The following is a 26,626-nucleotide window of genomic DNA, read 5'->3' on the forward strand; positions in this document are numbered from 1 at the left end:
TATTGGGCTCCCAACACTCCCTCACCTCTCTTCTCTCCTCTCTCTCTCTCTCTCTCTCTCTCTCGGGGATCGCCATGAGAGCTGCTTCGAATGTAGCCATTATAGGCGGTGGAAGTAATCTCTCTCCTCCATACCCTTCCTTTTGATCTCATCTTCGAATCGATGCATTTGTTTCTAGTTCAAATTCCAATTTAAATTCGAATTCGAATGCTCAACCAGTTTCAGGGGCGGTGTGCGCGTCGATCCTCGCCGGAAAAGGGGTCTCCGTCACCGTCTTCGAGTCCGGGAGAGGCCCCGGGGGAAGGATGTCGCAGAGGAGGTCCTCTTCTTTTGTTTTCTTTTCCTCGTGTTGATTTTGATGTTGTTTAAGCGATCGATCGCCATTTGGTTTGATCCTTGTCGATTGGATGTTGTTGGTGGTGCAGAGAAGCTACGGGGGATGGGAGCGAGCTCCGATTCGACCATGGCGCTCCGTATTTTACTGCGGATCACGGTGAGGTAGCGGGGATCGTACGATCGTGGGAGGCGCGAGGGCTTGTGGCGGAGTGGAAGGCGAAGTTTGGGTGTTTTGATCGCAACACCGGCGAATTCTCCGATTTTGAAAAGGTTTGTTGCCAATATTATTTCATAATGAGTATATAACATGCATTGTGTTTACAAAGCAACTTAAATAACACTGAATTGAGGTTAGAGTTGTTTGTTAATGTGAATAGTGAGAAATTTGCATGTAAAACTATGAACTAACTGATTTCAAGAGGCATTTATTATATGTAAAATTTAGTGATTTTGTGAATATAATTTAGTAGTTTCATGTGACAGTGAGAAATTTGCATGTAAAACGGTGGACTAACTGATTTCAAGAGGCATTTGTTTGTAAAATTTGGTGATTTTGTGATTTCAATGTAGTAATTTCTTTGGACATTGTTAGCTGGTAGATCTTTCACATGCCTGCAAACTATGATAGTTATATGCATAAGATGCTACCGTCCAGTGATATATGTGCTCTTTATTGCTAGTGGAATGAACAACATTTAGTTATAATTCTTATATATTGTTAGGTCTCTCGAAATTTTAGGACAATATGCTAATCTTATGAAGTTCTACTCACTACTTGATGCCTCATAATGGTTTCCTAATGTATATAATCTTTCATTTGTTGAGAGGCTATTTTGGTGACATAAATTCAGATCACCTAGGGCCTAGGGGCAAGGACAAGCCTTAGCCATCACATTAAATAATACGTTTGAGGTATCATTGTCTACACTATTCAATTTTATAGGAAGGGACAGCAAAGAAGTATGTTGGAGTCCCTGGCATGAATTCAATATGTAAAGCTCTATGCTCAGAAGCTGGTTAGCTCTGTTCTCCCTTATTTGATTCTTCAATATCTGACAGGGAGAAAAGAATTAATGTCTTTTTGCGGTGCCTTCTTTGTCAGGAGTGGAAGCCAAATTTGGGGTCACTGTTGGCAAAGTGGATTGGCTTCACGAGAGGAGTTTATGGTCATTGGCTAGCTTGGATGGGCAAGATCTAGGCCATTTTGATGCTGTTGTGGCCTCGGACAAGAATATATCATCACGGAGATTTACTGGTTTAACTGAAAAACCACCACCTCTTGGTTAGTCGTATTTCACTATACCTAGTATCTCAGCAATTATCTTTGGCCTTAGTAGTAAAACAAAATAGTAGAATAATAATATTTTTGACTTAACTGTTAAATGCATTATACAAAAGAAGGGCAGGAAATTATGGGGACTTAAAATCTACATAGCCCCTGTGTGGCTGCGCAGTCGCGCGTGCGTTTGTGGCGCACGACCCCGCAAAATGAGGGAAATGAATAACGGCACGCGACAGCGCAAAATGGGGGAAATTAATACGCTCCAATGTTGGAGCTTTTCCAAGAAGCCCTGCGGTGTGGCCTGCTCGTGGGCTGCACCGCAGGGCTAAACAGGCCCATATACTTGTTCGGTTGCTTAAAAATCTCTATGCTTGAGAATTGTGATTTGTTCTTAGATTACACTTGGTTCTTCTTTAGTGCTTTGTTAGAGTAAACCCGTTCTCAAATACGCTATGAAATTGCCCTGTGATTTGTTCTTAGATTACACTTGGTTCTTCTTTAGTGCTTTGTTAGAGTAAACCCGTTCTCAAATACGCTATGAAATTGCCCAAGATCACTTCAAGGAGATTGCACTTGTTGGTTCTTAAAATATGATTATACAGAAGCTTGTTTAAATGTACCAAATCGTTCTTAAAATATGATTATACAGAAGCTTGTTTAAATGTACCAAATCAAATGAAAAGGCAATAAGTTCTAGGATCCATTCAAATTAAATTTGTCTGTCGACATATATAAAGCGTACTCTAATGTTGATTGATATGCAAGATAGCTGATATGTGCTTTCTAAAATCTACATGATAATCTTTTACAGATATAACATTATTTCCAGCATTGTCAGTGATGTCACAAGATATCCCTGTCCACTCATGCTTTGCTCTTATGCTAGCATTTGCGGAACCACTAACTTCGGTAAGAATTGTGATACTGTTCAATTAAGTATTAATATTCATTAGATGTATGTGTGTTATAATATTATTTATTTAATTTCTGATACTTTGTTTAATAATCTGAATGGATTGGCTTATTGGATGTGTTAGTGTTCATTGCCCACATACTCAAACAGATTTAGGATTTTAATATTACCTTTTCTCATGTCTTTTTGTCTTTGTTTTCTAGAGAGTTTATGACTTTTAAGTAAATGATTATAACTTCTTCGTTTATTCAGACTTTTGAATTAGTATACCAGCTTTTTCGGTTATGAAGCTACTTTGTGTTGTTACTTGATTCTTTCATTCCCCTTTGATTATTTTTTTAAGAGGTAGAAATTCTATTTGCACTGCTATTAACTTCTGCTCTTCATATATGTTTGGTTTCCAATGTTTCAGATCCCTGTTAAAGGCTTTTCGTTCAAAAACTCTGAGCTTTTAAGCTGGGCCTTTTGTGATAGTAGTAAGCCGGGACGTACCTGTATGCCCCCAGTAAGGTAGTCACTGTATGAACCTTGCACACTATATATGGCTATTTGTTCCTCATAATTTCACTTAATTACTTCTTTTTATCCAGAGAAACTTGGGTATTACACTCGACAGCTGAGTACGCCTCTAAGGTAATAGCTCAAAATGGGCTTCGGAAACCTTCAAATGATGCACTTGCCAGGGTTGCGGAAGAGTTATTTCAAGAATTTAAAACTGCTGGTTTGAATATCCCTCGGCCAGTATTTATGAAAGCTCATAGATGGTTAGTCTTTTAATCATTTTCTAATAACCACAGAAAAATTGTTAAATATTTTTTAGTTGAATGGATTATTAGCATATTGCTGCTAGTAGGCGAACTCACAATCGAAGTAAGACGCTGGTATAGCGCACCTTTCTTTTGCACAAATTCAAACCCAAGCTATTATTGCTAGTAGGTATCAACTTTGAAATTAATGCAAAATCAGTATAGGCCAAAAATAGAGCATATATATGGTCAAATTAACTCATACATGATCATGAATTCCTGTTTAGGAAAATTCAGTAACTCTGTTAATTCTGAGAACTATACAACTTTACTGAAAGAAAGTGAATTTGTCAACATCTATAAAACAACAGCTTAATAGGAATTTGCAGCAGATAAAACAAATTATGATCAAAACACCAGTTATGAGCTGCAATAATAGTGATCCTGAATATAGGGAATGAAGTACCTGCTTTGTACAAGAGATCCCAAGTATGTGGAATAAAATGGCACAAAAAACCAAAACACCACAATCGAACATGTGTTGTTTCAGTTCAATCGAATTTGATGCGAGTCTGATGCTGATAATCTGTTTATCAATCAACAATAAATTTTACAATATTTTTGGAATACTTGATGAAAATGCAGGGGCAGTGCTTTCCCTGGTGCCGTGATCGGCGGGGAGGACAAGTGTCTCTGGGACAAGAACAGTAAATTGGCTATTTGTGGAGATTTTTGCGCAAGCCCAAATGTTGAAGGGGCGGTTCTCAGCGGCACACGAGCAGCTTCCAAACTTCTAGGAAGTTTGAGTCTCTTATCAGGTATGTAACTGAACCTGACATTCCAGGTAATAATTTTTAAGTAAGAAATAGTCATCCTGCTATGATGCATCTACAAAAATTATTATGATCAGAAGAGTCAAAGTCTTTTATCACAGTTTATAGGAGGTTTAAGGCACCGTCGAGCTAGGGAAATTAATTCTGATGATGTGCATGTACTCTGATCATAACAAAAAATGAGAGAGACCTCACGTTTATGAATCTAAGCCAAATATCGGAGAAGAAATTCTAGATTAATAGAAAGAAAGTTTAATCTGAATGAATCATTATTTCTATTCTATGATTGACCAATGTAAACATCAACAACTTCGAATTGGACCAGTAAATGGTTTACCTTGAAATAAACATTTCATAGAATTTCTTTTTTAAAGAAAAATGGCGCGGGATGGCCCTCATCAACAGCCAAATGTTGGACCGGAGAATTGCTCGTGTGACTTGAAGATCTTATTTCATCCCCAAAAAGTTAGGAATCTTTGACTCATAGTAAAACTCCCCACACTGGTTGGTGCACCACTTTATGCTAGTGACCACTATAGCATCCCAGGGAATCTCTAAAGAATCCTTACTAAATCCACCCAAATATTGGTGCTCATCCACTCTTTTCAATATTTCATCATAGCCTTTATATATCCTTTTACATATTTTACCTTGAAAAGTAGCTTTAGCCTTTGGTTGGGGTATAAAGTGGGATAACAGTAGCTCTAGCAATTTTATGACAGTTTTGAAATTACAATATTACTATATGCCTTCATCTCAACTAGTTCTCATTGTTCCTAACCAAACATATTGGCGAAGTCATTATCTAGAAGAATTCTCATTGTCCCCAAACAAACATATTGGTGAACTAGTCATCTAGAATAGTTCTCATTTAGTATAGTTCTTACTATTCATGGGATTGAAACTCTCAAACCAACCATTTTATGAACTGTGAAATTGTATACATACATACTTATGAATACCCATTGTAAAATCCAATATAACATGCATGACCTTCAATTTTTTTCTAAAATTCCCTGTTTCAAGTAGAAAAGTCAATTCATGGGCCATGGCAGGATGGTTGGTATTAGAAAGTGAGTTTTAAAGGGTTTTGTTAAAGGGGTTTTTTTTTTTAAAAAAAAAAAAAGAAAAAAAAAAAGAAAAAGAAAAAGAGCTTAGGCTGCTATCATATACAAGTCATGAAAATACAAATAATTAATTTTTCTTCTTTCAATAGTTTCAAGCGATGCAAGGCATGCTTTTATTGCTTCTGCCACCTCCTTTTGTCACTATTTTCTATAGTCATTAGGCCCACATCCAAAAGGGGCCTGACAATTATAGGCCCTCTGATTCTAATAAAAGTGTGAGCCCAAGCCCATGGACCACCATCTTTTGTCGCCTTTTGCTCAATTTGTTACAGCATAAAATATGATTAATCTCAAGCTTAAGTTGAGTGTTACCTAACCCTGCCATGTTCACAAAAAGCCACCGAACGGTTATAGGTATCAACTTGACATTTGTTTGAGCAATGCTACCCGTACATCCTATTTATAGGTATAGAGTTTACACCCCCTAGGATTCTTGTCACTCTTTTTAACTCGCTTGTTTTAGCTTTTTTTTAAAAAAAAAAATAATTAAAATTCTAAGCCCTTGTTTAGTTGGGGGTTAAGGGGTGGAATAACCCTTTAACCCCATTTTATCCCCAAACACTTCAAAAAATGGGTGGGGTTAGCTAAGCCCACCTCAAATAAATTATCCCAGGTTAGCTAACCCCACCTAATCCCACCAAACTCCAACCAAACACTATTTTCTATTCATAATAACCCACTATTTTTCTTATCACACATACTCCAACCAATCATTATCCTTCTTTATCAATCATTATCTTTTTATCCCACCTACTCTAACCAAACACTATTTTTCATTATTCTAGACTAACTCCAACCCCCAACCAAACACAAAAAAATTTTAACCCCACTTTAATCCTGAACTTAACCCTATTCCTGGAATAGTTACTTTTTCCTTAACTCCGAACCAAACGGTAGCCAAACGGAGGCTAAAGCTACCGTTTGGTTCGGGGTTAAGAAAAAACTAGTTATTTGAGGAATAGGGTTAAGTTTAGGGTTAAGGTGGGGTTAGAGTATTTTTGTGTTTGGTTGGGGGTTGGACCAGGATAGTAAAAAATAGTAGGTGGGATAAAAAGGATAGTGGGTTATTATGAATAGAAAATAGTGTTTGGTTGGGGTTTGGTGAGGTTAGGTGGGATTAGCTAACCCGGAATAACCTATTTGAGGTGGGGTTAGCTGGGGTTAGTTAACTCCACCCATTTTTAAAAATGTTTGGAAATAAAATGAAGGTTAAGGAGTTATTCCACCCCTTAACCCCCAACCAAACGGAGGCTAAAGGACTTATCAATCCTTAGATAGTTGGGTGTAAAGTGTATACTCTTATATGAGATTTACGCGTAGCATTTCTTTTATTTTTTTTGTTGGATCTGGCCTAACCGAACCCGGTATGGTGCAAGGGCTTAACATATTTATCAAAGTCTATATATAATCTAAAAGTTCAAATCTTTACATTTGGATCAGTAGTGCACATCAATTCTTTGAAACTAGTCATATGAATTGCACAGTAAGTACTCAGAAGAGAGGAAAGGTCCAGGACCCTTTCACCGCCTAGTTTTATTAATTATTACATTCTTAAATCCTTACTAATCCCGTCCCCCTAAACAAAAGTCTTCAAAGTGCATCATTAGCATTCCATTGTGATCTCAATCATGATATCTATTTCCTGATTAATTTCGTACTGGGCTTCCTCTCTTCTTAATTCTTCCACTCATGCTCCTTATTGTAATTGATTAGCCTTTTTGTTCTTTCTTTTTTCTTTTTTTTTGTGAAGCGCTACTATGGTATATTAATTAGATTGCACATGTTTATAAGGAAGATTATTAGAGTAATGCGACCACGTAAATTAAGGGGAGTGGTCTCTCACTGAAATCAAGGTCGTGGTCCCTCCACTACTGCGGCTAAGTGCCATCCTTTCCTAGTGCTTCTTCGTTATATAATCTCTCTTCTCAACCAAGCGCGCGCGCGCTCTCTCTCTCTCTCTCTCTCTCTCTCTCTCTCTCATTATTATATTCGTTTCATGGTACCAGGAAAATTAAAGCAGTCGCAAAAGAGTGATCCTTTTCTATACCATGTAGTCTCTTTCCTCAACCAAAACATGCCTCTCTCTCTCTCTCTCTCTCTCTCTCTCTCTCTCTCGATCGATCTCGACACTAATAACCAACCCTAAACCAATTTGATCTCAAAAGGCAGTACTTTACAATGTGATTATGGGTGAAATGAGATTCTGAGCTTTAAAAACAAACACTCCAGTTTAAAGTTTCTATAATGTTACAAATAGAAGATATTGAAAAAGTTTTCAAGAGAGTGTTTCTTCTATAAAAAAAAAAAAAAAATTACTTCGATAATATTTTATTGAATAACAGTATTACACAATACATCTGTCAGTATGACCAAACAAGCGCTAAGTTGGTGTAAATTTGTAGTAGCTTCTCTACTCCTAGAGCTGCAGTTTGACCTTGAGCAAATAAAAGAAATCTAAAGATTCATAATCGTAAGAAGCTAAAATTAGTTTCCAAACTTAAAGAAGCCAAAAGTTTGCAAATGGTATATAACGATTGTAAAAGCCTCATCTCCTTCGAGGTTTTACTACCTTAATTTCTATATATAAACAAAGAATTAGTCCTGCAGCTAACCTAATCCTGGATCAAAAAAATTAATTAATTTAGCATTATGTATCACAATCCATAGATTAGCCCTGCACGTGTGGGCTATTTATTTGATCAAGAAGCTCAGGCTCAGCTGATCATAGTTTGACTAAAGCATGGTTTCTTTGGGTTTTCGAGCACTGTTTTCTTTTTTTCCTTTTCATTAATGCAAGCATTAGCTGGGCACTCTCCCTCCACAATTAATATAACCCCAGAAAAATATTAGACCATCGGGAAAGTAAATTTTTTATATTTGATTGAAATTTTTTTTTATATTGTACGAAAGTACGGGAGTAAAATTTTTTAGCATTATTTGAACATAAAAATTAGGTCTTGCACTATCTCACACGTACAAAAATAGAATTATTTGCATGTTTATTATACATAACATATCTATTACAAAGAGGACTTTCTCTAATGGCATTGCACTCAAGATGCATCTCCATTGTTTGTGACTTTGTGAGTTTTGATTGTTTAAAGGGACCATCACATCTGAAGAGTTCTATATTATTTTTAAAAAAAAAAAAAACTATGCACACAGATATAAAAATGAGAGAAATACTATTTGTACAATCAAAAAGAATGGTGTATAAGTAACATTTTGTCCGTCCAAGAACTTAAATAATTTTTTAAAGATTTTTACTATTAAAAAGCTAGTGTTGTGGTAACACAAGTGTGATAAAATAAATCTTTAAATAGACGAGATGTAAGATTAATTTACACTAATTTTTTGAATATATAGATGTTATTATTGCTCTAATAATTACCCCTCTAGTATGAGAATAAGGAATTAATTTCATTATCCAGGTGATAGCACTATTCGAACTAGATCTGTGGGACTTCTCTCTCCATGAAGTGGGCAATCCATGAGAATCTCATTTCATAGATAAAAAGAAAAACTTCAAATAGTGGTTTTCCATTTTTTCACTTTAGTACTCTATAATTTCAAGTGTATCACTTTCGTACCCTGTGGTTTTATTTTTCTTTTTTTTTTTATTCTTCTGTTAATTTTTCTCGCTAAATCAGTAACAAAGTTAAAATTAAAAAATACTAAAGTGGATATTCGATAAACTATAGATAAAGTATTTGAAGTTTTTTGTATATGATTTAATAAAAAATTAACAGACGAACTAACGAAGAGAAAAAAATAAAATCATAGAGTAGTAAATTCATACATTTTAAATCACAAAAATATTAAAATAAAAAAATACGAAACTATAAGAATGGTATTTGAAGTTTATCCTAGATAAAAAAAAAAAAATTTTTGAGAGATAGGTAGCACGCTACCCGCTTCGTTTATTTTATTTAGAAATAAACTTAGCTGGAAATGTGAATCAATTAGGATTCGAACTTGGGTCTCGGATGTCAACCACCGAACTCTTTGTCATTTGCTCTAGAGAGGGTCGGTACCCTAGATAAAAACTTAGTTTCTTTTAGAGTGCTGGTGAAAAGTAAGAACTTAGTTTCTTTTAGTAGAGTGCTAGTGAAAAGTGAAGAGTATATTCTACTAACCACAGTTTCTTACTTCGCCAAATACTTACCTTACTCTTCCCATTTATTAAACTGTGTCTGGTAATTAGCCGTACGTCCTCTCATCTGAGAGAGAGAGAGGGAGAGAGAGAGAGAGAGAGTCCAGCTCATGCAAAGCTGGATATAAATAAATGAAGCGCTGCTACTTTTGGCAATTCAATGGAAGCATCCAATTTGTACGCATCCTTTTTGGGGGGGTGGGGGTGGGGGTGGGGGGCGCAGGTGATTTTCGCTGCCAATGAATGGTGGGATGCATTTGTTTGATGAACATCGGAATGATCGTTTCCTGCGCAGGTATATTTTTATGCGTGGCTCGACAAAGAAACTTCGTCCGTCCATTTTTGTACCCATTACCACCCCCTAACCTTTGCACCGTAAGAGGCCTTGTTACCGTAACTGCGACGATTAGATGCCCATTTTTGTACCCATTACCACCCCCTAACCTTTGCACCGTAAGAGGCCTAGTTACCGTAACTGCGACGGTTAGATGCAATCCTCGGATCTCCATACGAAGTCCCGATTCGTCAATAAAACTGATTGAATCGCGATTGCAGAATCTTATGTGTAATAATTAGTTATTACTATATAAGTATAGACAAATTGGAAAAGAAAATTCGGAGGTTTGACATTAAACAGCTTAATTTCTTGGGTTAATTTCATACAGGTCTCTATACATATAGTAAATGACAAATATATTCTTACAAGGTTCAACTTTTTATATTGTCCCTATAAAAATTCTAATGTTTTCAAATATGTCACTCTGGTTTGTTATCATTAAAGAACTGTTAAAGAGTTCTTTATATTTTCAATTTTGCCATCACAAATATATTTTTTCAAAAATTATAACAGTATAATATAGAGGTAGAAAAATCAAAGATTAATCAGAGTCAAGTATTTAACATATAATTAACTAAATTTTTCTAACGGATTCTAATAATAGGGACATATTTAAAAATATCAGTATTTTTATAGAAACAACGTGTAAAAGTTAAATTTTGTAAGAATACATTTATCATTTACTATATTTACTAGGATATGTATGAAATTAACTCTAATATCTTATAAACGCAATAGGCCTTGGTATAAGCAAGAACTAGCTATTACAGGAATAGGTACAAGTATGGGGATAAGAAAAATAGCGTTTGGATGAAAATTGGATTGTTCCCGAAGATAAAAAAAATAGCGTTTAGATAGATAATATAGAATAAGAAAAATATTAGATAGTTTTATATAAAAAATGAAGGTGTTGGTAGGGATAGTTATAACTGGTTATTATAGATAACCTAAAATTACTGTTCTCGGATAAAAAATTAATGTTTGGATATAAAGGGAGATAAAGCTCTATTCCTATTTCTATCCCCTAACCAAACACTGCCTCTATATAATTTGTAAACTGACATTTCAATTATGCGGAGTGGAAAGCATTTTGAGACGTGCAAGCCATATTAAACCCTTTTTTTTTTTCGTTTTGTGCATTAAATTTTGTTCAAAGAGGAGACCATTACTTCGTATCCTAAAATAAACAATGGTGTTAGTAGTTGTGTAGACGGAAGTATCATATTTAAAACCAAAATAGAGAGACTAGTGCTAAATTCATCAACCGCCAGTTGGAGGAAAAAAAAGAAAAGAAAAGAAAAGAAAAGAAAACCGAACCGAAACTTTTAGATGGCTCCCGTACAAACACATTTTAGGAAAACCAGTAAAAGGGGCACCAAAAAAAAAAAAAAAAAAAAAAAAAACATGTACGTAACCAGAAATATTCAATCTTCCATTACTAGACCCAAAAAGAAACGTCATGAATTTTAACCAAATTTTTGATCGCTCCCGCTTATAATATGGTGGTGAGCATCTGGCCGACGAGGACGGAGTACGACGGCGATTGCGTTAAGGCTTTCTTGGACTTCGCAGGAGCGGTAGCGCTGGGAGGTGAATTGTTTATGAGCGGGGGGATCGCGGCCGTGGCCGTGGCCGTGGACACGGTCTGAGGGGACAACGCTGGGGTCAACGATCTGGGGGTCAACGCCTGTGGGGTCAACGGAGTGGAGGTCAACGGGGTGGCGGTTGGGGTGATGGGTTGCTTGAGGAGGACGGGGGTGAGAGGGGCGGACTTGCGGCGGTCGTGCTCCTTGATCAGCTCGTGGGCGAACCAGTCCAGCTTCTCGGCGTTGGTCTGCTCCGCCAGCTTCTTCCCCCGGAACAGCACCGACTCCACGTTCCGCTGCGACAGCATCTCCTCCGTCGCCCCCGCCACCTTCCTTGGCCCATCGCGGCCGCACGCGACCTTCGAAGCGTCGCGGCTCGCGAGGGCACTTCCAGTGGCCTGTAAAAGTTTTGATACCACACTATTTATTCAGTGTCTGCTCGGTCTCACTTCTGGTGAGGCGTAAAGGTTTAGAAATAATTATATGTTCAACGGCAATACTATACCAAGATTGACCTTCAACAGTACCTGGATGCGGATGTAGTTGCTTGTCCTGTTATGGCCAAAAGCCATAGCAACCGCTTGATCCACCTGATACCAAGAAGATACGAAAACATGATTATTAACTGTCACCGAAATTATTAAATTAGACACATTAAAACTTCCGTAGCGGAACTATGCAGTGTACAATTTCCTGCATCGAATATAGAATAATCCCTACTGTCCATCATTTGTTACCCATCTACTTAACTGTTCTACGTAATGTTACGTCCTGCATATTATAATGTGTATGTACCATATCGGCCACGCCCTCAGCGGCGATCCTTACGATCTCCTCCGCCGAGGATGAGGATGAGGAGGAGGAGGAGGAGAAGGAAGGGGCGGGGGGCTCGCCGCAGCCGATGGAGACGACGAGGAGGTCGTCGACGGTGGCGGCGAGGGGGAACTCGTGCTTGTTGTTGAGGACGTGGGTGATGGCGGCGGCGGTGGGGTTGCCCATGGCGAGCCCTGCGCCGACGGCGACGAGCCTCCTCCGGCCGTCGACGGAGCTCATCTCGACGGCGCCGCCGCCCTCCGCGCCGGCGCACGTCGCCGCGCACACCTCCCGCAGAAGGAAGTTGAAGCCCTCCGATTCCACCGCGTCCGCGCGCGAGAACAGGAACGGCGCGCCCGTCGCCATGTCGTAGCAGGGGATCAGCACTGGCCGCACCGTCTCCCGCAGCGTCAGATCCCGCAGAGCCCTCTCGAACACCCCACGCGCCCGCGCCCGCGCCCGCGGCCGACGCAGGAGCAGCGATCGGAGCGCGCCGCCCCTGCGGATCCAGCTCCGGCGCAGGTTCTTGAGGAGGAACCCCATCGCCTCCTCGGCGGAGAAGAGCGGCCGCCCCTCGCCGCCCCGGGCGAAGAGCACCGCCGCGAGCACCCCGCCGGCGCCCGATCCGGCGGCGACGTCGAAGAAGTCGGCGATCCGCGCGCCCGGATCGCCGGAGCGCTTGCGGAGCGAGGACTCGAGGCGGACCAGCGCGGCGCCGGCGAGGAGCCCGTCGGCGGCGCGGCCGCCGCCGTCGAGGGAGAGGATGCTGACCCTCGGTCGCGTCGCGGGAACCCGCGCAGCGGAGGGCTTGGGAGGGGTCTCCGGGAGGGCTCCAGCGCCGGCGCCGGCGCCGGCGTGGGCGAGGAAGAGCTTGGGGTCGTCGTAGCCGAAGAGGAACTTGCTCTCGAGGATGGAGAAGATCTCGTAGCTGAGCTTGTCGACGTCGAAGCTCGGCGGCTCCATCAATGGCGGTGCCGACGCCATTTCTAGGGTTCCGCCTCTCTTCTCGAAGGAGGAGAGAGAAATGGCCGAAGCGTGTGTGTGAGAGAGAGAGAGAGAGAGAGAGAAAGAGAAAAGAGGAGGGAGGTGGAGAGCTCGTCGTCGAGGGGTTTAAATAGAGAGGATTAAGGGCGGAGGAATCGGCGTACGTTAGCCTCGTTAATGCGGCGCACGATAGCGGCGTCTCGTGACCCCGATTCCCACTAATTAATTTAACCTGCGCCGGGGCCTCTCCCTCTACTGCAGCAAAATTACGGAAATACCCTCCGTTGCACGGACCTATCCTGGCCGTCAGATGCGCTACCAGCGGTTAGCATTCGACGGTGCGGATCGATCCTGCCCGTGGGAAAGATCCCTTGCCACAGTTACTACTTACTAATACAGGTGGAATATTTTTTTTTTTGAAATTCTTTTTTAGAAAAAGTTGAAATTATTCTTTATTATTGATCATTAATACTTAATAGGCTTAATTATAAATATTAATTAAATAATTTAGTTCTATCTCAAATAAATCTTTTTTCTAAAATTTTTCATTAATATCAAAGACAGCATTTTTTAATAGAAATATTCCAATAAAATAAAAAAAAATTATAAAAAAACATTCATATATGGCCATCTAAATATTTTTAATGCTAAATGATCTTGCCACGTCATCATCGTGGCGAGAGTGTAGTGCACACGTGTGGAAAGGGGGGAGCACTTGCGGCAGAACAAGTGAACAATTGTGTGTGGCGACATAAAAAGTCTACAGTATCATACTTACACCATATCATCAGAAACAAGTTAATTATATTTATTTTCTTAAAAAATTATAAAATAAAAATATTTTTTTATTAACAATGATAGAACGGTAGTGCGCTCGTGCGGAGAGAGGGGGTGCACGTGCGGCCGGGCACGGAAACAACAATGTGTGGCAACAAAAAAAATTACAGTATCATCACACTTATTATACCATATAATGAAAATATTTTTCTATTAACAATGATAGAACGATAGGCGAGAAAACAACAATATCTGGCGACGGAAAAAAATTACAGTATCACACTTGCACCACATCATCAGTAACAAGTTAATTATATATCTTTTCTTAAAAAAATATAATAAAAAATATTTTTCTATTAATAATGATATAACTGGTGAACACTGAAAGGATAATTCTATCGATCAGAAACATTACGTTATGTTTGTAATATAACTGATATATCTAAGAATTTTTTTATGTCTGTAATATAATTGGTGTATTTTAGAATATTTTTTATGTCGACCATAACAACGCCTAACGCACGGCCACGATTCAATGCTCGGGGTTGGGGGAGGGGAATCAGAGTAAACTTGTCGGGAAAGGGCGCGCCAAAAGTGTCGCCACGTGGCTCGCGTCCTCCTGTCGCGCTGTACACCATAATTGGATTGTATTATTCGGGCTTTTGATCCTCACGGATTAAGAGGCCCGTGATATTTTTATTTTTAAATTTCAATTTATAATAATTTATAGTTAAATTTTATAATTTAATTTAGTTGACTAAATATTAATATATCGCTAATATAAAAATAATATGACGGTACTATGATTAATGGTGCAGTAATGATTTTAAATATTACATTGCTTTCACATCAGTAATACGTCGGCATTTAGCCAATTAAATTAGATTATTAGACTTAATTATAATAATTTAGAATGTTCGAGTCGGAAATTACTATAGATTAAAATTTGAGAATTAAAATGGCATCAGCCTCATGTTTTGAGGGCCAAAAGTGTAATTTTCCTATTTTACTATTTACTAGGCACCTTTCTTTAATAAAGTGCCAAAAATAAATATCTATTCTGCTGTAATCATAAGGCTGCGAGCCAAACTAAAGTCTCATTCGATTATATGAATATTTTATTCGACATATATCTATTTAATTTACTTGTATTATTGTATTATTTGGTGGATGAAAAATATGATTTGATGTTTATGATTAAATATTACCTTCGAACTCTAAGTCATTTTTTTTTTCTTTTGAATAAGAAAAATTATTTCCCAGTATATCCAAACAGAATCTAAAGTAGTCCCAAAATTTTTGGAAAATGCTGCATGTGGGCAAACATTACAAAAGAAGATGTGGGAGGAGTGAGTGAGTAGTTAATTGTCTCCAAAAAGCATAAAAGTAGTTATACTGTGCTAAGTTAACACATTAGCTAATATGGTGTACATCATCTCCTAATTTAAGATTATTTTCTTAATGGTCAATGTTTTCGACGTTAATATTGTGATTAGGTATTGGGTTTTGCTTATTGTTTTAGTATTAAGATTTGGACAGCCCTAAAAATGTCTTTGCCATGTCTAAATTTGTTAGGAAACATAGAGTGGAGGTGCCAAGTTCACCATTACAATATATATGATACAGACCCAGAGAGGCCAAAAGCTTTGCCCAAAATAAGCACTTTTAGAAATTAGAACCCTTTAATTGATTTAGCAGTACATAAACAATGGGGTTGTTACATTATTTCACATAATTGATCATGTATAGATATCACTTTTGTCTAAGTGATCTGTGGCATACTATCAATAGGCCTTTCTTTTTGTGGACCTTTGGGTATTCTCCTAATCAGTGATTTATATAAAATTATAAATTAAAGTTTATTATATTCCTTTTCCCCTTTTTTTAAGTTCTTTTGGTTCTTGTTGATCATCATTCATATAAGTGACTTTTATTTTTATGTTCATTTGCTATGAATTAGGTTTTCATGAGCTTCCCCACTGTGGGGAAGGATGTTAATTAAGGTATCTCTGCAATCAATTGCAACAGAAACAAATCTTATAAGCAAAGTTTAGTGAGGGTCATTATAAAAGCACTTAAAAAGACTAGAGAGAGAGAGAGAGAGAGAGAGAGAGAGAGAGAGAGAGAGAGAGAGCAGAATTTGATGGTCCAGAAATAAGGAACTGGTGATGGGTAGGTTAAAAGTTGATTTCCTAATTACTTATAAAAGAAAATATCTAATTACTTAAATCACCCTTCACAAAAGAACATTGGCATATACATACACCCCTTGGAATGGTTTTCTTGTTCATATTGGACCTGGAACAGCTTCTACACTTGAAGCAGTAACTCAAAAACAAAAACTGTTTTGAGAAAAAGTAGCAAGAAACATTTTAGAAATGAACTCAGTTAAAAATGTAAAGCAAATAAGATTCAAACTTGGGATCTTATCTAGCAATCATTCAAGCCCTTTCACAACTGCGATATGTAGGGTCAGTGTTCATAGGGGTGGCAATCCAGCTCGCTGTTCGCGAGCCAGCTCGTGTTCGGCTCAAAATGAGCTCGAGATCGGCTCACTCGTTTAGTAAACAAGCCGAATACGAACTGAATTTTTCAGCTCGTTTAATAAACGAGCGAACACGAGCTGGGGTCAACTCGCTCGTGTTCGGCTCAATAACAGCTCGAATACATATATTTTATATTTATATAATTTATTTAATTTATATTTTTATATATAAATAAATAATTATATATAATATATTTTTTATTATTTAAATTTTAGCAAAATAAAAATAAAAATGCGAGCTTAATTATAAAAAGACTCATTTATATGTAAAGTTTCAACTATTAGATCAAAATCTAATGGATAAGATTTTATAAATTTATTTTATATATATATATTTGAATCTAATCTTTTTTAATTTATTGTTTGTTGGTCAGCTCGTGAGCCAGCTCGTGTTCAGCTCGTTAATAAACGAGCCGAACACGAGCTGAATTTTTTGGCTCGATATTTTAACGAGCCAGCAAGCCGAACACGAGCCGACCCCAGCTTGCTCGTGTTCGGCTCGTTTACACTCCTAAGTGTTCATAGGCAATGTTAAAATTTGATTATGGGGTATAAGATTTATTTATCAATATTTATTTGTTCTTTCCTTCTTTCACACTTGACTATGTCCAGTAATGATTATATCAAAACCATGAAGCTGATAAAATAAAATAGTTTAAACTGCAAAAGAAAAATACAGAAGCCATCATAGAAATTCTGAAGCTTAACAAAAATAAGAACTTACACTGAAAAAATAAATAAATCTACAGCATTCATTAAGATTGACAGGTACCTTCTAATCACATAATGTCACACCAACACAATGTAGAAAAGTTGGGGATTATGCAAAATAGATCAGTTAGAGGACAATTTCTTCTATATCACTCCATGAAACTAGAAAAGAAACAAAGGAGATGATGAAATCTAAATGAAGAGGAAATTATTTGATTATTTATGAACATTCCCCCACTACCTTGTATCTACTTGTCCATCAATGTCACAAGATATTAATGTCACCTCAAATAATAAAACAACATATAGTCTTGCTGTAGTTTTCTCACTGTCTCATGCACACACTCAAATCTCTCAACAGTTTCTAACTGGGCCCTTTTCCTTAAATAAGAGGTAGCAAAATTAATTAGGGCAGTATAGGAATGGTTTGGAGAAAAATATGCACCAAACAATCTAATCACCAAGCCATATAGGTATTAGGAAATGTGAGCTAAAGAGGGAAAACTATTTGCCTAGATTAATTGGTCAATGCAACTTAAGGTGACATCAATATCTACCTCTGGGCATGCATGAACAAGCCATGTTTATCTCATGATAAAAGCTGTAGTGTTATGTGTGCTGGTAGCAAACTTATTTGTCACATCAAGCAATTTAATGATGGTCCAAAGACGAAAAGAATCTATAATGTGGTGTTTTTCTTCTTCTTTTTTTTTTCTCTATTGGATCTGAATTGAGAAATTGAAAGAATCTTTCATTGTCTCGAAACCTAAAAACTGATGAACAAACTACATCAAACAAAGCTCATACTCTTTTGAACTATCGAAGGAGCATACAATAATAAAAACTCCACCTTTCCATATTGCATCTAAACAATGAAGATCAAATGTATACATTGAATCTAAATGTGTATTCTCAATTAGTTCCTAGCAACTTACAAAACCGAAGAACCAGAAAATCTTATGGTTTAAACTTCTCAAGAGATGATCACTGCAAATTTAGCCACCCAGCAAATCAAAAAATTGACAAACATCCATTTGGCAAAAACAAAGCATCAAAATAGTAAAATTGCTACCAGAGACTAGAGAAACACTGGGAGACTAAATGCACCCTCCAACAACTCCGAATTGCAAGCACGCACTTGTTGCTGTTATACCTAAAGGAGAGAAAAGAATGGCACTGAAAACTACCGACTGGTTGATGGTGAATTGCAAATGTGAACTTACTCATCATTCTTGCTCTATAACACTACCATTTACAGTATAAAAGAAACAGTAAGAGATAATGCAGTGTTTCATAAGCTATAATCTAAAGTTCTTTAAATAATATATTAATATTAGAAATTGACAGAAGAAATACAGATAAAGATACAGATAAAGTATGATAACCCCTCATGATTTAAACTGTACAAGCCAAAATTTTCAACTGAAGAACCTGATACTGATGAGGGTTCAAGATAAAAATATGGGAAATTTCAATAAGTTAACATTAAAGTATCTAGTGCACCTAATACAGAATTGAGCTAGAATACTCTCAAAAGCACCAACCCCTTGGTGCTTCTAGGTTTCTAGCTCTTGGATCTACTCCTTCATTACTAATAGCCTTCGGATCAAACACTATTCCACCTACCACCACCTACCACTACCTACCACCATCATCTCAACCCTACATCTCTCCGTCCAATGGCTAAAAGCTCAAAAGTACCACTCCCTTGATGCTTTTGAGAGTATTCTAGCTCAACTCCCTAATACAAACCATATAGTCGATGCAGCAGGCAATATTCAGTACAGAACTTCATTGCATGTGCGACAAAGCATACTCCAAAACAACGGGCAATTGGCGATTGAGTTGCAACTGTAAAGATGAAATTGGCAACATTCAGAATAAGAAATTAAAGCAACAGAATAATTTAAGAAAACTCATCTGAAGTAAAGACGAATAACAACCCCCTGTGATCAAGCAATCCTATAGCAGTGCATTTCTGTATCTTCTTAACATACATACTACATATGTACATACATACATATGCATACATAAATAGTTACATATGCACCTAGTGTATAGATGGAAAAACATATATGTATGTATTCATGTTTAAATAGAGGAAGGTGCTCAGCACTGGGGGGATCTTCTCTCCCGTCAAAATCAAAGATGAGTTAGTCTTATTGAAGATTCATGCCCTTTTCATATAGGATTAAGATTTAGGTAAGAGTAAAAGGCTAAAACAAAACCTATGCTGATCATGTCTGTGCCAATTTAAATAGATTCTGCAATAGTAAGATCAAAAAGTCAGAAACTGGAAATATGAGATGAAACAACAAAGTTTTACAAGGTTGATGAAACAACAAAGTTTTACAAGGCTTTAGTTGTGAAATTATCCTTCACAAATAGTACCATAGCTAACTTCCTCTATAGCCATTTACATAGAGTGAAACTTAAAGGGACCTTATACAACCTACAAAGCATCTGCTTATGTGCATGAAGAAATTGCATAGTACTACATTGACTAAATTTTATTCGAAGGAAAAGAGCGTCATATTTGTTTTCTTAAGAACACCTAGTTCACACCTCTTAAAGCCACTGTATTTGACGAGAGAACAAAAATCTCGACAATGAAAAGAACCGAAGATGGAAACTCCCAAATCTGTAAAATAAAATAAAATTTTCGTTAAAATAGTGCAGAAGCGAAACATTAGAATTTTTTTTCAATGAAATACTGTTAAGAAAGGCCAACATTTACCATCATTAATATAGGAAACAACTTGAAGTAGCTTGAAATGAGGATGGCCAGCAAAACCTCTTTGTACCTGAATAATTACAAAATGCTCTAAAAAACGAATAAAATTTTAACTTGTTTATTAGTAATCATTTAGTTTCTGATCCAAAAGATTAAGTAATTCTAAACATATGGAGTTCCACTACATAGTTGTTTGCAACAATATATATCAATTATTGGATGCATTACAGCGCAGAACCAGTCTACCACAATTTCCGTAAGAATAGAGAAAACAAAAGATCTATCAACAGAATTACAAGTAAGATTCTAAATGTGTAACAGAAGGTAAACTATTACCTGGCCATATCAAGTGACAAATTGAGGAAAAACCTCGTGGTAAGAAATATTATAAACATAAATACAAAGCTTCCCAACAATACATTCATCAGTACCTGCTAAACAGCAATTTCAATAAAACAGCAAAGCAGCTAATTAAGCATTATAAGATGAATAAAACATATACTTGGCTTCGGCAAGAATTGAACCACCTTTCCACAAGTCCAAATAGCAAAAGGAAGGCTCGTAGAAAAATCCCAGTCGTCTTTACTGCTTTTTAAGAAAGAAATCCTGACTTAAATTGTTAAGAACCTTGAACAAAGTAGATAAAGTATGTTTCTGCTGGAAAACTGATGATACCAAGGAACACCAAGAAAAAAGAAAGGAACGCCCAAGGATACATGCATCCAAAAGAATATAAATTAAACATGACTTTTGCAGTATTCCCTGCAAACACAAGACGATAAGTCATAGCCAAGAATACCCTGAAGACACAGTATAAAGTGATTATATAGGATAAGTAAATTCTGAGCACCAACTAGCACATTAAGCTGTAGCAATAAAAATAAGCAATGCACAAATAATCAGGATACACAGCTAGTAACATCTAGTATATTAAATTGAGTATCTATACCAACATAAAATATTTTAGCAGAAATAAGCGAGGTATGGCACACAGGAACCAATAACATAGTCAGTGCCCAGCTAGAATATCGATTCTTTTGTTCACTAAATTAAAAAATTTGTCAACTCAAGGGGAAAATATAGACAACAATAGCAATAAACTTTTCTCAAAAATTAAAAAAAAGTCAATAAACAGACATGTTTTCTTTGAACAATAATTACCAACTCAGATTAGCGAAGCAGGTGTTAGGGAACTTCAGTACATGAGACAATTGAACTATAAAGGTATCTTGAACAGAAAAGTGATTCACATCTCAGGCTGCTACATGTAGTAAGATGCAAAGTAATCTTTGTATCTCAATTCACATGAAGAGATTAAAAGACCAAGAGAAAAACAAATAGAATGGAAAATATAGATGTTATAGTACAATGGGAGATATAGATTGTTATAGTAATTCAGAAATAGTAAGTCAAATTACATAACATAAAAGATTGCTAAAAATTGTATTAAAAGCTTCCCAAGTGTCTCATTGATATCATACCATGATGTCGCCGGATTCTAGATTCAGCATATTAAATAGCAAATGACGATATGCCTTTTCCTTGTGCAGAATCAGATCGATCAAAATAATCTGGTTATAGAAATTGCCATTTTTTTAGCATCTCAACAAAAAAAAAAAAAAAGGTATTTTCTTACATTACAAGCAAAAATAAGCTATAAAATCAAGAAATTTATGCTGTCGAGATTAAAATATACCCAATAACAACATAATCACAGAGAAAAACCTAATTTTTTAGGAAAATATACTATTAAATTACACTACTAAGCCATTACAGAGGGGGAGGAAAAAAAAAAGAAAAAAAAAAAAGAGTACTAATCAGTAAAGGGCCGAGATTTAGGGTTTCTTCCTCTTTTTTGGACTTACGAACCATGAACTCGCACTCGATGTAGGGATCGGCGACGGCTTTACACTCATCCTGCGGATCATACGACACGATTTTGAGCTCAAACACTCGGCCAATCGAAGAGGAGGGATTCGTTCGAGTCTCTTACGCATTTCATCAAACGGATGTTGCCCGGGGAGTACTGGACGAAGAGCGCCCCCACGCGCGCGCCGCAGCTCACGCACCGCCGCCGCGCTCCTCCCGCCGCCGCCTCCTCGGCGGCGGCGGCGTCGCCGCGATCCGTCGCCGGCGTTGGCATTGTGCGGCGGCGACGATCGCGGGAGCTCTGATCCGACGCGAACGAAGCGCAAAAGAGAGAGAGAGAGAGAGAGAGAGAGAGAGAGAGAGAGGAGATTAGTGAAGGAGATCAAAAGCAGTAACCATCGTGCTTTAGCTTAGATTCAAATATTTAAAAATAGAAAAAAAAATCATATCATATGCATATATTCAAAATTTTAAAATGATTGTTTTTAATTTGAGTGAAAATATTTATAAAAATTAGTCAGCGATTGTACAAGTGTGACACTCAAACTTTAATTTGTATAATAAATAATATGTCGCCAATAAAATTACGTGACATCTTAATTATTATCATTATGGATCATTTTACTATCACATCAGCAATATACCACTATTTATTCAATAAATTATATAGAAAAACTTAACTATAAGAAATCCAAAAATATTAAGCAAAAAAATCATTACATATTAAAATTTAAGAGTTCAAATGTTACCGACCTAATAGTTTGAGATAGATGTTTTGATACGTAACTAATCGGAATCTACGAAATCATTGTAATAATAAAATTTTCAACCAAATTGAGCAATCATACAAAATTTTTGTACCTATTTGAAATGCTGATAAAGTGTACCTATTTGAATTGCTGATAATTTTTTGCACCTTTTAGGGTTGCATGGCATTAGGAAAGAGAAAATTTTCCAATACAAATAATGCTATCCTATGAAGACTCAAAAAGACTTTTTGGTACCGTTTAGTTCGAATATAAGCAAGAACTAGCTATTACCGGAATAGGTACAAATATGAGGATAAGAAGAATAACGTTTGGATAAAAATTGAATTGTTTTCGAAAATAAAAAAAATATTAGGTAGTTTTATATAGAAATAGAGGTGTTAGTGAGGATAACCAAGAACTACTATTATTTTCAGATAAAAAATTAGCGTTTGGTATAAAGGGGAGCCCAAGCATTTCAATTAGTTCATTGCATCAGGATCTGCTCTAATCTCCATCAGCATAAACTAACAACTTAACAAAAAGAAGCATTTCCTGCAGAACAAATGGTTTGGGAGAGGGAAAAATGCCTTAGATAAGTAAGTTCTCACAGGTTTAATGATATGTGATATCATAAAGTTACAGATCTGTAAATGAGCTAAGAGGTTGCAAAATCACTGAACAGCTAAAGCAGCTTCGATTTCCTGCAGCCGGAGGGTAACTGCTCTCTTGTGGGCCTCTAGCCCTTCGACCTCCGCCATTTTCGCCACGTACGGCCCTAATCTCCTCAACCCTTCCTCGGATAAAGATTGAACTGTGATGTACTTGAGGAAAGAGTTTAGCGACACCCCGCTGTACATCCTCGCGTAACCGTACGTCGGAAGGACATGGTTCGTCCCACTCGCGTAGTCGCCGACGCTCTCCGGAGTCCATTGCCCTAAAAATACAGACCCTGCGACAAGAAAAAGGAGAAAGAAAGAGTCCAACTTGTTTCGAAATAAAGGTGACAAAAATAGAAGCAAGTCGACGCACAAATCTCGTGCTTTTTCATGATCAAAACAATCCGATTGATTGCATATAGCGCAGTCACCTGCATTCTCAATAAGACCCTCCCATTTCTCCGCATCTGGGACATTGATGATCAAGTGCTCGGGAGCATACAAGTTCGAGAAGGAAATTGCCTGCAAAATTTAAAAGAGTGTTCGAGTTGTCCTGCTAACAAATTCGATATTGAATATCCAACTCTCAGTGGCCATTTGCCATCAGGATAAAATTACGTGACCATACTGCGATGGAAATTTGACTGCAAACTTAAGCCAGATAAGATTAGAAAATGAAAACCAATAATCAGCAGAAATGGGTTCTTCTCTAAGAAAATATTGTTCTTGTAAAACAAAACAACCTCGATAGATATATGACAAAGGGTCGAGAACCAACCTCAACCATATCTTTGGCGAACACTGTGAAGCTGTGGCTAAGTGCTTTCGAAGCAAATTCTCCTCTAGGAAGGGATGCACATTGTTTGTTGACCTCAGCTTCGATTGCGCCCATATCCACGCCATCTCCTGCTACAACAAGAACCACCTGACTATCCGGGCCATGTTCCGCCTGAAATATTATAAGACCAGCCGACAACAACTTAGGCGCCATAAAATGACAGAATAACTAGTCAAAGCTTACTTTCTCAACTCATTGCTACCCAATGCTCTTAAATTCTGTTATTCCGGAACTTTATAAAGAAACATCAACTACACAAAGAAGTGCTGTCATTTGCATTTTAGTGGGCGCTTGGTGTAGAAATTTCATATAAACCGGTAGTAGTGCAGTTTTGTTTCAAAAGTATCCTTAAAAGGTATCAAATTCATGGGGAGAAGTTGGTCTTGGTTTTGAATTAGAAAAAACTTTTGAAGGGATGATTTTTTGTAAGTACATGGGCATGCATCCAAGGAAGTTTTGTACATGAAAATTCAGATTTCATGTGGAGAAATGTACATAGAAAAACTCGTGAACCTATAAATATTAATATTTCGAATGATTTTCCTAATTATGTGTTACATAACATGCAGAATAAGCAAGGGTGCCTAGCGAAAGCAAAACGGGATTGTACAGAAGAAAACGCATGTCCTGTAGAAGCTATACAAACTGATAATAAAAGAAGTGAAAAAAGATTTGCACCTGAGAGAGTAGATCTGCGGCTACATGAACTGGATTGGCATGTTTATCAGCAATGACTAGAACTTCCGAAGGGCCTGCAGGCATGTCTATACTAACCATAGCTTCACTGTTCTGCGGCAGAAGGCACAGAACCGGATAAAATTATTTTAGAAATAATATTAGAAGAAATAAAATACTTATATCACATGAATTAGCTTGTAATGGACAACTTGAAGTATAGGTATTATTAACTCAATATATTGCATTCTGCTAATCCACACGCTTGATCAGTTTATTCTTTTTTATGGCGAAAGAAGCAGCAAAGTAAAGGGAACAAAGGATCATACTTGGAGTATCATTTTCGCAGCTGTAACATACTGATTTCCTGGTCCAAATATTTTCTCAACCTGCAACAGGAGGGGGGGGAAAATATAATGTCTTCTAGGTCCAATTCGGTTAACAAAGTAACTACACTGCACAATGAGAAATTGGCTAAATAGCACCACCTATGCACATTTTTCAAGTGTAAGCTACCAGACGAGAAGTTAATATCAGTGAGAACGTATGAACATTCAACAATCTGCCAACTGCCTAAAATACTGGAGATCTAGTTGATTCCACAGACGAATGAAATAATGAAAATGCCGCAAGTTACTGGTTCTAATGCATGTTCAACATACAACTGAAATAAAAGCCTCAATTGATCCCACAGCTCCATGTCAAAATTGCAAGAGAACATAAAGTCGAAGCTATTTAAAATCTCTCAATTGTAAATGAGCTAAAGAGTAGGCATTAATACCTTTGGACACGACTCAGTTCCCCAAGCCATGGCTGAGATGGCCTGCAGGTAGAGTGTGTTAAGAACTGTATACAAGGAGTCTTTTACACAACAAAATACTTTAAAATTTCTTCTACCTGAGCTCCACCAGCCGTAAGTATGTGTGTGACACCAGCTTTCTTGGCACAATATAGAACCTCCTGGAAAAAGTGTAAAGATGACGTTAAAATTTGTATAAACGATAGCAGCAACTAAGCGAGCCATGAAGGATACCTTACAAACACTACCATCAGGACGTGGGGGAGTCGCAAGAACAATGGTTTTGCACCCAGCTATCTGTGCGGGCTGGTGAGAAAAAAGTAAATAAGTAAACAATATCAACGAGGTGCACCCTGAAGATGCTTTGGACTGGTAGTGGAAAAGATCGCATCTCTTAAAAGGTCTAAACAAGACACAAGCATACCACTGCAAGCATCAAAGCAGTAGAAGGTAAAACTGCAGTTCCGCCAGGAACATAAAGCCCCACAGAGCCGATGCCCCGTGCTATTCTTTTACACCTCACGCCCTTCACACATTTGTTATTAACAAAATGAATCAACCGGAAGAAAAAAATGAAAGAAAACAAAAGAAAAAGGACTGTGCTTACTATCATATTCTCAGTAATCTTCTCCGGAATCTTTTGGGCAACATGAAATGCATAGATATTGTCATACGCAACATCGAATGCTTCCTTCACAGCTGGATCAAGCTACATTGCACAATGTCAACTATTTATGTTTTCTACAAATTTATCATTTAAGGTTAACTGCAACTGTTTCATCACATGTACTTATACATGAAAATCAAAGTTTTTACACATCTTATTCTCTGGGACATTAAGAAAGATAATTGGAAATATAGGTATGGCTTTTAGTGCTAAAATATATGTATATATTTCATATTACGAATAGCCCACCTCTGGATCTGGTAGATCATTGACAAGGTCAACTACTTTAACAAGCTCAACTTTGTCGAATTTTGCAGTATAACTGCAAGCATATTACAAGAAGAGCATCAGCTGTAGAACGACTATTTTCTTCATTGATGCTGATAAGTTTATTAAGAAGTATAGTAATATAATAAAGAACATGATCCACCTACTCTTTAACTGCAACATCCCCTCTTATCCTAACATCATCCACAATTGGCGTCACCTAATTAGA

The 26,626-nt window shown here is 37.3% G+C and overlaps 3 protein-coding genes across 17 annotated transcripts in view; 1 reads left to right on the forward strand and 2 right to left on the reverse strand.

Annotated features, from left to right (window-relative positions):
* Positions 1-24,948, forward strand: LOC109715806 (renalase). Of its 11 annotated transcripts, XM_020240986.1 has the most exons (11): positions 1-114; positions 220-319; positions 426-606; positions 1,280-1,352; positions 1,439-1,618; positions 2,430-2,527; positions 2,944-3,041; positions 3,122-3,295; positions 3,923-4,095; positions 9,686-9,772; positions 9,851-10,044. In XM_020240986.1, the coding sequence occupies exons 1-11, from the start codon at positions 75-77 to the stop codon at positions 9,964-9,966; spliced, it is 1,320 nt and encodes a 439-aa protein (XP_020096575.1). In that variant the 5' UTR covers positions 1-74; the 3' UTR covers positions 9,967-10,044. The 11 variants fall into 11 exon arrangements, with proteins under 11 accessions (XP_020096575.1, XP_020096583.1, XP_020096576.1 ...); XM_020240994.1 differs by lacking the exons at positions 9,686-9,772; positions 9,851-10,044 and adding an exon at positions 24,559-24,948; XM_020240987.1 differs by lacking the exons at positions 9,686-9,772; positions 9,851-10,044 and adding an exon at positions 15,463-15,754.
* Positions 18,430-22,113, reverse strand: LOC109715808 (protein arv1 homolog). 4 transcript variants are annotated; one of them, XM_020240999.1, is made up of 10 exons: positions 21,871-22,113; positions 21,747-21,794; positions 21,359-21,448; positions 20,594-20,639; positions 20,405-20,487; positions 20,214-20,311; positions 19,881-19,947; positions 19,709-19,784; positions 19,372-19,407; positions 18,858-18,994 (listed from the first exon to the last, which is right to left on the reverse strand). In XM_020240999.1, exons 1-9 carry the CDS (start codon positions 22,018-22,020, stop codon positions 19,397-19,399), a joined length of 669 nt encoding a protein of 222 aa, XP_020096588.1. In that variant the 5' UTR covers positions 22,021-22,113; the 3' UTR covers positions 18,858-18,994; positions 19,372-19,396. The 4 variants fall into 4 exon arrangements, with proteins under 4 accessions (XP_020096585.1, XP_020096584.1, XP_020096587.1 ...); XM_020240996.1 differs by lacking the exon at positions 19,372-19,407 and having other exon boundaries at positions 18,430-18,994; positions 20,214-20,308; XM_020240995.1 differs by lacking the exon at positions 19,372-19,407 and having other exon boundaries at positions 18,430-18,994.
* LOC109715805 (histidinol dehydrogenase, chloroplastic) overlaps positions 23,028-26,626 on the reverse strand; it is a 5,009-nt gene continuing 1,410 nt past the window's right edge. For both annotated transcript variants that reach the window (XM_020240981.1, XM_020240983.1), the window contains 12 exons: positions 26,565-26,617; positions 26,380-26,452; positions 26,071-26,172; positions 25,888-25,989; positions 25,698-25,769; positions 25,562-25,624; positions 25,446-25,487; positions 24,994-25,053; positions 24,668-24,778; positions 23,930-24,100; positions 23,583-23,673; positions 23,028-23,444 (listed from right to left, as the gene is read on the reverse strand). In XM_020240981.1, the coding sequence (XP_020096570.1) occupies positions 23,167-23,444; positions 23,583-23,673; positions 23,930-24,100; positions 24,668-24,778; positions 24,994-25,053; positions 25,446-25,487; positions 25,562-25,624; positions 25,698-25,769; positions 25,888-25,989; positions 26,071-26,172; positions 26,380-26,452; positions 26,565-26,617 (1,218 nt within the window). In that variant the 3' untranslated portion in view covers positions 23,028-23,166. The remainder of the gene's footprint in view (positions 23,445-23,582; positions 23,674-23,929; positions 24,101-24,667; positions 24,779-24,993; positions 25,054-25,445; positions 25,488-25,561; positions 25,625-25,697; positions 25,770-25,887; positions 25,990-26,070; positions 26,173-26,379; positions 26,453-26,564; positions 26,618-26,626) is intronic.

Source organism: Ananas comosus, linkage group 9 (assembly GCF_001540865.1).
Source record: "Ananas comosus cultivar F153 linkage group 9, ASM154086v1, whole genome shotgun sequence".
NCBI lineage: Eukaryota > Viridiplantae > Streptophyta > Magnoliopsida > Poales > Bromeliaceae > Ananas > Ananas comosus.